At 39.6% G+C, this 10294-nt stretch overlaps 1 protein-coding gene across 1 annotated transcript; it reads right to left on the bottom strand.

The window, feature by feature from the left end:
• Positions 1 to 2781: 2781 nt before the first annotated feature.
• LOC125813085 (uncharacterized) lies at positions 2782 to 8602 on the bottom strand. Its single transcript, XM_049492576.1, has 3 exons — positions 8489 to 8602; positions 7990 to 8320; positions 2782 to 2960 (listed from the first exon to the last, which is right to left on the bottom strand). The coding sequence occupies exons 1-3, from the start codon at positions 8600 to 8602 to the stop codon at positions 2782 to 2784; spliced, it is 624 nt and encodes a 207-aa protein (XP_049348533.1).
• Between the last annotated feature and the right edge of the window lie 1692 nt (positions 8603 to 10294).

Genomic DNA, 10294 nt, shown 5'->3' with positions numbered 1-10294 from the left:
TCATTGTTTGGCGTTTGGGAGCTGAAGGCTTGGGGGTCTAAACCACGTACCGTGGTCCCAACTAGGGTCCGTAGGTTCGGCCATAGGTCAAGGTTTTTCTGGGGAGTTATGGGTGGCCAACTACGGACCCTTCTTACGGTCCGTGGTTCAGACCACGGGCCGTGGTTTGGCCTCGTCGATGGCACTACAACTTCTGAAATTCTACATATTTGGTCTTTCTCAAATCCGCGGTGTTACATTATCTCCCTCTTAGGAACATTCATCCTTGAATGAAGTCTAAACTAGGTGAGTATAGAGGGAAGGAGCAGCAATCCCTACCACTAAGTACTAGAAACTGAAATCTGACTGAACTGAGTTCCAAGAACATGCAAATATGCTGAAAATGCAAGAACAACTGAAGAAACATGATACTAAGACCGAATTTATGCAAGAGTAAACTGAGAGACTGGAGAGGACTATTACCTCAAGCTGAAACGGAATTGGAAGGAAAAAGATGAGGATACTTGGCCTTCATGACTGCTTTTCCTTCCCAAAGTAGTTCCCTCTACGGACTGACTCCTCCACAAAACCTTCACTGAAGCTACTTCTTTATTTCCCAACCTACGAACCTAAAGGTCAAGAATCTCAACTGGTACCTCCTCATATGTGAGACTATCCTTCACAACCACACTCTCTAATGGTACTATCGATGTTGGATCACCCATACACTTCTTAAACAAGGAAATGTGAAAGATTGGATGGACTGCTGCTAGTTCTGTTGGCAACTCTAACTCATAAACCACATTTCCAACCCTTTTCAGGATTTTGTAAGGACCTACATATCTCGGACTAAGCTTCCCTTTCTTTCCAAATCTCATCACCCCTTCATAGGTGACACTTTCAGGAAAACCCAATCATTTAATTCAAACTCTAATTCCCTTCTCCTTACATCTGCATAGGACTTCTGTCTTAAATCTATCTCTGATGAGTTGAACTTTTTCCATAGCATTATGAACCGAATCTGGCCCAAATCATGGCTGCTCACCTACTCATCCACCTTAGGAACACATAAGCTATCATCTCCCCCTTGGGAGAAAAACTCTACTTTCTGCTGATGAACTGCACCTTCCAACTGGAGTAACATAGGATCACCGTCTTGTTTTTCCTTAACCTCCGCTACCAATAAAGATTCCGATCTATTCTGAACTATCACACCGCCATCTGACATGTCCGTAAGACCAACTCCTAAGCGAGTAAGCCAGTGAACATCTTTTGCTAATTCCTTCCCTTTTTCCTCAACACGTGCTAGCTACACTACCCTTTAAATATCATCTTTCTGGCCTTAAGGTAAAATATAAATCGACCTATAGGCACTAAGCTACTACCCTTCCATTCTAAGACTGGCTCGTTTGGAAAATGAAATCGAATGATCTTAGTTCTACAATCGATTGAAGGATAATCAGGAATGTAACCAATCCATGCCTAGATTGATATCTAAATCTACCATTTCTAACTCTACAAGATTTGCTAAGGTGACTTTCTGAGAGACTGAGACAGGACAATTTGTGTATACCCATCTAGCTATAGCTGGGGCACCAATTGGAGTAGAGACTGAGAAGGGTTCTGAGAGAGTTTCTGGAGTGACACCAAAGATTATCGCTATATAAGGAGTTACAAAAGACAAAGTAGCCCCTGGATCTAGTAAAGCATAAACATCTAAGTGAAAGACTCGCAACGTACCAATGACCACATCAGGAGAATCTTCCTGATCCTGGCGAGCCTGGAGAGCATACAACCTATTCTGGTGTTGACCGCCACTTGTACCAGATGAAGTACCCTGCTGAGAGGGGCAACCTGCTAGTGCTCCCTATTGTTGTTACCTCATTGCCCCTACCTGGCAGAAGGGCAATCCCTCAACCTATGGCCAGACTGACCACACCCAAAGAACCCTTCCTTGCCTGCAAGACACTCACCCGGATGGTTCCTACCACACTTTGGACAAGTTGGGTAAGTCCTATTACCTGAAGCACTCCCTTGAGACTTAAAGCCTAATGCTCTACCCTTCTGATCCTATCGAAACCTGGGGGATGAAGCACTAGCCGATGAAGGTGCTAGGGCTATAGACCTATGTTAATACTGTAAGCAATTTCCACGAACCGATTTCTATTGAGAGTACAAATAGTTGCATGTTCTAGACTTCTTGTTGTCCTTAGCCATTTCCCTAAGCTTAGCTCCCTCAACCTGCTCAGCATGAGTCATAAGCCTAAAGATATTCATATCTTCTATATACATAGCATTCCTACACTCTGTTTTCACCAAGTCGGATACCCCAAACAGAAACTTACTCATTTGTGCCCTCGAATCAGCAACCATGTGTAGAGCATACCTAAAGAGTTGAGTGAACTTCAACCCGTACTTTTGGAATGACATTGTACCTTGTCTCAAATTCATAAACTCCTGAGCTTTAGCCTCTCTCAACACCCTCGGGAAGAACGTGTCCAGAAAAGCTCCAGTAAAACACTCTCAAGTAATAGGAGTTGTATCTGTACCCCTATTTTCTTTCCATTGAGTGAACCAAATGTGAGCCATATCCTTAAGCTGATAGGATGTCAACTCTACCCTATCAAAACCAGTTACTTACATTACTCCAAAGATTTTCTTAACCTCATCAACGAAATTGTGTGGGTCCTAACCAACCTGCGACACTAGAAACTCTAGCGGATTCATCCGAATAAAATCTCGAACCTTGGTTGTTGCTGACCCATTATTAACATTAGTAGGAACTCGAGTATGCTAATTTTTCTAATTGGTCACACTCTGAGCCAAAAGCTGGATAATATTCTGAAACTCTGCATTTGAAACCTCATGGTATGGAACTGGAGGAACTGTGTTAGCTTTGCAGGCATTAGCATTCCTTGCGTAAGCTTTACGAGGAGGCATGATATGAAATGCATAATGATGAATTAGAAAGAAGATCATACCTACGCACGATAAGAATAGAAAGAAAGTGAAAATTTTCCTAAAACACTTTGTAGTCTCCCTCTCATTAGATGTGGTGCACTTCACACTAATGAAAGAGACTCTACTTAGTGCGGCTTTTCATACATCCAAGGACTATTAAACCTAATGCTCTAATACCAAGTTTTTCATGCCCCGAGGCTATCCCCTTGACGTAAACGCAAGACCTAGGATCACGAGTGACCCCAAGCGCTGGCATATCATAAGCATACTAAAAGATAACTAAATAAAAGATACTATGCGGAAGCTAAAACAATAGATAACTGAATGGTGGGGAATACCCAATACTGATTTGATTATATATAAAGTACTAAGAGTTTAGTGATACTGAACAATCACTCAAAAACTAAAGCTGGATCTAATACTATGTCTGAAAAAGCCTCTAACTGACTAGAGTTGTTGGGACATGCCCCAGCTAACCCTAGAAAAATTGAAAACAAAAATGAAAGACTGAATCTGAAAAGCATGTCTATTGTCCTCGAAGTATGAGGACTCACCACTGAAGTTGCATAGTACGAATTGGGAACCGATCTATTCGTGATCTGGATGCTGAGTACCTGAACCATCATAAAAGGATGTAGCGCAAAGTATGTGTCAATACTTGGAATGTACTGAGCATGCATGATATAGAATATAGTTGAGCAAACATATAAACTGAACAAAGCGTAATTGAGGAATGATATAATTGAATATGAATGTAAATACTACAATATACTGAAAAGCTGAACTGAATTCAATGACCAAGTACTAAATGATGAATATGTCATGCTTACTAAATACCGAAGTATAAACTAAAATCATGGTCAAATGCACTAAAGTCTGACTGTGGGAGCTACTAATAACCGACATAAAACCATGTGAGCTAAACATGGAGTCTGATGTATACGCCTCATCGAGAGGACCCAATATACTTTGCTAGTGGTATAAAGGCATAACTGACGTGATCACTAAATCTGATGCCCAACGGAGGGCACTTATAACCTACGGAGGCACGTAGTTCTGGGACTATGAGGGTACGCTGAACCCTAGTCCAACTCGGTGCTAAGCATACTCCCAACTGGAGTGTGTATGACACAACTTAACTGAAATATTAGATTAGCTCAATATTTTGACATGCTAACTGAGAATGCAACATTTATGTACTGATAATGAAACATTGAAAATCTGAGGCATGTATATATCTGTTTATATGACCTAACTAGTGTAATTCATGAACTAAACGAATCTACACAACTAGGGTTATGAGTTTCATGCAAGGAACTAAGTAATGATTCCACGAAAACTTGATAATCAGATTAAGAATACTATAATAGCTAAATCACAACCTATTTCTAAGGTTTTAGAAACCCTAGGTCTAAGCAAGATATAATGAATCAAGAATCTAACTGAATTCTAGGGACCTAGTGGATGAAAGGAACCCACTAGTGAAATCCCACATACCTGGTGATGAAATCTACGAAGAAATCCTTTGATTTTGGGGCTGGAACTGAAAAAAACTTGATGCGTTCTTGAAGAAGGATTGGTTGAATGCTTCTTCTCTTTTTTCTCTAGCCTTTGCGAATTTAGGTGAATGAATCGCTTAGGGTAGGTTCTGATTAAGTTACTAGGCTTAAACTCATCAAAACTACATAGTTTAGGGGTTAAATGGCATAGTTTAGATGTCCAACACATAGGGGAAAAGACCAAAATGACCTTAGCTTAAAAGCTTTTGGGGCCAACGACGGACATGACTCGTTGTTTGGCATCTGGGAGCTGAAGGCTGGGGGTTCGAACCACAGACCGTGGTCCACCTCTGGTCTGTAGGTCCGGCCGTAGGTTGAGGTTTTTCTTGGGAGGTCTAGGTTGCCAGACACCGACCCTACCTACGATCCGTGGTTCAGACCACGAGCCGTGGTTTGGCCTCGTCGGTGGAACCTGCAACTTCTGAAATTCTAATTTTTTGTTATTTCTCGAATTCAATATGTTTCATTAGATACATATTGTATCGGGTGAATACAAATTGATACGTACAAGCTAATACATACATATTATAATTTGTAATAATTCACTCTTCAATTGTTTGTATTCATTTGCGCTATAAAAATATAACTGATACAAGTATCTTCTCATTCATTCCCTCTGATTATGAAAACTATGGGCTCTCAAGCAGCTAATCCCCGCCAACAATGGTGAAATCAAAGAAAACCAGTTGTTCTATGACACTGTTGATTACATTGTTCTCCTTAGAATTCAAGTCTTCGTTTTATAGAAACTAGTCGATGACTAGAATCAAGATAACCAAAATTATGTATAACACAATAGTTTTTACAGAACAAATTATTGTGAGAGAGGGAGAGAGGGGGGGAGAGAGGTGAGCGATAAAGAGAGAGAGATAGAGGAGATGTTCTCTATAAAATGGTAATTATTGTTGTGTTTTGTAAATTATTAAAAGTATTGCTAGGTTGTGAAGATATAGTAGCCATCTTTGCTTATATAGAAATAATTTCAACTATAAGTCAACCCGTCATTTGAAGGGCAACCTATGTTTTTAAACTGTCACGCCCCGAGCCTATGCCATAGACGTGGCTGACACTCGAGAATCATTTCTGATCCCCAAGAGAACCCTTGACCTGACTGAATGTTTAACAAAAGACTTACTCAAGAATAAGAAATATTTAAAATAGAACTTATAACTATCAAACTTAAGTAAATACTTAACTCAACTATCTGAAAATACTTATGTGCAATAATAATAATAGTTTGCAAAACAATCTCAAAACATCTCAAACAAAAGGGAAATACTGAGACTCATCAACTCTAACTATCTATGAAGCCTCTAATACTAGGATAGAAGTCGGGACAATACCCACGACAACTCAACAATAACATGAAAGTAAATTGTGAAATCCTCCGGAAGGCAAGGAGGCTCGCCAAAGCTGTCTGAAGCGCAAAGCGATCTCAACGAATCGCCTGTTGTTGAATCTTGAACACTTGTATTTGCATCATAAAAGATGCAGGTCGAATGACATCAGTATATTGAATGTACGAGTATGTAATATAGTTGAATAGAAAACACCTGAATGATAGGACTACAATAGTTATAGATATATACTTGACTAAATGTAAATAAATAAGGAAGTGAAATCATTAAAACTTTACAAAAATACTTTCTCATTTTCTGAACTTTAACATAAAAAAGTGATATATAAAAAAATACTTTAACTCTATTGGGAGATTCTCTAACCGACAACCATCACTATGAGCTAAGTGATGATACAACGTCTTGTCCACACTGCCAGAACTGTTCTATATCGTTCCGGGATATAGAACACCTCAACTTAGTGGATCCATTAAGCTATGCTTGAAGGCTCTAAGGATTCATCTAAAAAGTATGATCCAGTACCCATGTTGGCAAGACATGATTTATGGGGGCTGTGATTTGTCTCAACTCTCCCCATATCGGTACTCAATACTACTCCCATGTATAAAAACATTACTCTTCCTCTTGTTTGAGATAATTACTCAACTATCCTCTTAAAGGAGACAAATGCTCTGAATTAACTGTGAACTCGTTACTCGTTTGGCAATCAAAGTTTCTCTTTTCTCACTGTAAAAATGATAAATTTGGGAGTCAATAATTCCCTTAAGCTTTACTCAAAATGCCTCTTTAAACTTTCCTCAAAAACTACTTTTTACTTTATGAGAAAATCAATTTAAAATCAATAACTTAGTGAATACTTCAAATAATAAGGTTCATGATGAAAAATAGGCATGAATAATCAACTTCAAGAGTCTCAATACATAATATATAGCAACTCGAAAATTAGGAATAACAACTCAGAATTCAACACCGAACTCATCTCAAGAATCATCAAAACTAAGGATGTAACCCTAGAATATTCTTTACTGATAGAAAGTAGATGTAGGGCGTGAGGACGAACTCAGTCCATCACTATGATAGCCTTACATACCTGGGAAGAACAGAGTTCTTGGTGAAATCGATGAAATTTGAAGAACGATAGAAAACCCTAGCTTTTCTCCTCTTGAATCCTTGCTCTAAGTCTATGAAGTGTTAAAGAATGTAAAATAATGTTTTAACACTATTTAGACCCTAATTAGGTGGGGAAAAAATTTGTGGGTTAGGCTTAGAGAGGGTGGAAAAAGTCTGAACTACCCCTCTTTAAAAGCTGTCAAAAACTATCCACGGGACCATCTACGGGTTGTGGTTTGACCCACGGATCGTAGATCCCATCTGTGGATTTTATATTGAGTTTTCAAGGCTTAAGAGTCCATTTACGGGTCCGAACGACGGTCAAAAGGTCCACCTACTTTCCGTCGGTTGGATCCATAAGATTTGGGTCCCAAAAGGTTACCCCAGTACTCTAACGATGGCCTAACAGGACGGGTCATCATTCAACCCATCGCCCATCGGTTCGGGCCATCGTTCACAGACTTAGAAAACTCTAGTTTGACAGTCTTTGGTAAAATGGTCAATAACTTTTTACTCCAAACATGATTGAGGCAAACTGAGTGACGTTTAAAAGAGGATTCAAAGACCTTTAATTTGGTAAGTGATAAGCCACCTAGTTAATTATGTGTTGGGAGATATGATCTTTTGAAGTTGATCTAAGTAGGAACTTATGTCAAAACTTAAACGAAAATGAAGATTTCAACTCAACTTTGTGCTAGGGGTTCTTGTGACCTTAAGTCATATCCAAATCCATTCGAACACCAAAGAAATGACATTTACACATATGAGTAATTTAAGGATCACCCGATTCAATTTTACAGGCAATTAAAGAATGGTTCGGGCCTTAGCTTAGAAATTTTTGGGGTGTTACAATATCTCACCCTTGGAATCATTCGTCCTCGAATGATGGATGAACTGAGCATGGAAAGGGTAGGGAAATGTTTAACAACCCTAAATTTGTGCAACATACCCATTAAAACTAACGAACTCAAAATAATGAAAGAGGGACTGAATTGAATAAGTACTTTAGGAAAAGTTAATACCTTGGACTGGAACTAACTCGGAAGAAAGGAGATGAAGGTATCTCTTCTTCATATCTTCCTCGGCCTCCCATATAGCCTGCTTAACAAACTTAGTTCGCCACAAGACTTTGACTGATGCAACCTCCTTGGTTCTCAACTTGCGAATCTGGCGATCAAGAATCTGGACTAGAATCTCTACATAAGATAGATTGTCCCTGATACCAATATTCTCGACAGGCACAATAAGTGAAGGATCGCCCAAACACTTCTTTAGCATAGAGATATGAAATACCGGACGGATTGCTGCCAACTCTGATGGTAGCTCCAACTCATAAGCCACATTGCCAACTCTCTATGTATCAAGGACTGATCTTTCCCTTCTTACCAAATCTCATAACACCCTTCATAGGTGAAACCTTCAAATAGACCCAATCATTAACCTCAAACTCCAAATCTCTTCTCCTAACATCTGTATAGGATTTCTCTATGTTGTTCTCAGCCTCCCTTGGATTATTTTAACCTTCTCCATGGATTGATGAACTAAGTCTGTACCTATCAACTCAGCTTCACCAACCTCAAATGAACCAATAGGAGACCTACACCTTCGCTCATAAAGAGCCTCATAAGGAGCCATATGAATACTGGAGTGATAGTTATTATTGTATGCAAAATCTATAAAAGGCAAGTGGTCATCCCAATTCCCTTTGAAATCCAATACACATGCTCTCAACATATCCTCTAATGCCTGAATAGTGCGCTCCGCTTGACCATAAGATGAAAAGCAGTACTAAATTTTACCTTCAAACCCAAACCTTTCTGAAATGACTTCTAAAACTAACCGGTGAACTACGCGTCCCTATATGAAATGATGGACAAAGGGACTCCGTAAAGTCGGACTATCTCACAGATGTATAAACTTGCATAATCTTCTGCTGAATTGGTAGTCTTTATCAGCAAGAAATGGGCTGATTTAGTCATCCGATCTACAATCACTCAAATCAAATCATGTTGCTTGCGAGATCACGACAAACCAGTAATGAAGTCCATATTAATCATCTCCCACTTCCATTCCAGAAGAGCTATATTCTAAGCCACACCATATGGCCTTTGGTGTTCTACCTTGACTTGCTGGCAATTTGGGCACTTAGCTACAAAATTTTCAATGCACCTCTTCATACTATTCCACAAATAGACTTCTCTCAAGTCATGATACATCTTTGTGGAACCTAGATGGATCGAATATCTCGAGCTATGAGCTTCTTTCATGATCCTCTCTTGGAGCTCATCCACCTTTGGAACACACAATCTACCTTGATATCTCAACACACCATCTCCCCCTTGTTCAAAAGTCATCACCTTCTGCTCATGAACATTTGCCTTTAGTTCAAGTAAGACGGGGTCTTTGACTTGTTTCTCTTTCACTTCTGACACTAACATCCGCACTCATCACAACAACTCCACCTTCATTGGAATCCAATAAACAGACTCCCAAATGTGCAAGTCTGTGAACTTCCTTTGCCAATTCTTTCTTGCCTTCCTTAACATGAGCAGTACTCCCCATGGACAACCTGCTCATAGCATCAACAACAACATTAGTCTTACTTGGGTTATAGAAGATACACATGTCGTAATCCTTGAGCAACTCTAACCACCTCCTTTGTCTGAGATTAAGTTCCTTCTGACTGAAAACATACTGGAGACTTTTGTGGTCTGTGAACACATCCACATCAACACCATAGAGGTAGTGGCACCATATCTTGAGAGTAAAAACTACTGCTCCAACTCGAGATCATGAGTCGAGTAGTTCCTCTCGTGAATCTTAAGTTGCCTGGAGGCATAAGCTATAACCTTACCTTTCTGCATCAACACACAACCAATCCCCACTCTGGAGGAATCAAAACAGACGACAAACCTTCTGTACCCTTTGGTAGGGTCAACACTAGAGTAGTAGTTAACCGAGTTTTCAATTTCTGAAAGCTTTTCTCACAAGCTTTAGACCATTGAAACTTTGATGTTTTCTGAGTCAACTTAGTCAACGGGGATGAAATAGATAAAAACGCCTCGACAAACCTTCTGTAGTAACCAGCCAATCCCAAGAAACTCATTATGTCAGTTAGAGACGTGGGTCAGGGCCAATTCTGCACTGCTTCAATCTTCTGAGTGTCAACTCGAATTCATTCACCCAGACATAATATGGCCTAAGAACGCCATAGATTCAAGTTAGAACTCACTCTTAGAAAACTTGGCATATAACTCTCGATCTTTGAGAGTTTGAAGGACTACTCTGAGATGATTGTCATGATCATCCTCATTCCTCGAGTAGATC

The sequence above is a fragment of the Solanum verrucosum genome, unplaced genomic scaffold, assembly GCF_900185275.1.
Source record: "Solanum verrucosum unplaced genomic scaffold, falcon-dt-bn FXZP01000256.1, whole genome shotgun sequence".
NCBI lineage: Eukaryota > Viridiplantae > Streptophyta > Magnoliopsida > Solanales > Solanaceae > Solanum > Solanum verrucosum.
The sequence above is the reverse complement of the archived record's forward strand: the minus strand, read 5'-3'. Positions and strand labels throughout refer to the sequence as shown.

Bases quoted from the DNA above. Each gene is read 5' to 3' on its own strand.
- LOC125813085 (XM_049492576.1), bottom strand. From the start codon at position 8,602: ATGGCTCCTTATGAGGCTCTTTATGAGCGAAGGTGTAGGTCTCCTATT. The intron at 8,321-8,488 runs GTTAAAATAATC...CTTGATACATAG, and splicing joins TTCATCAATCCATGGAGAAG to AGAGTTGGCAATGTGGCTTA. The intron at 2,961-7,989 runs GTATTAACTTTT...TATCGTGCGTAG, and splicing joins CGAGTTAGTTCCAGTCCAAG to GTATGATCTTCTTTCTAATT.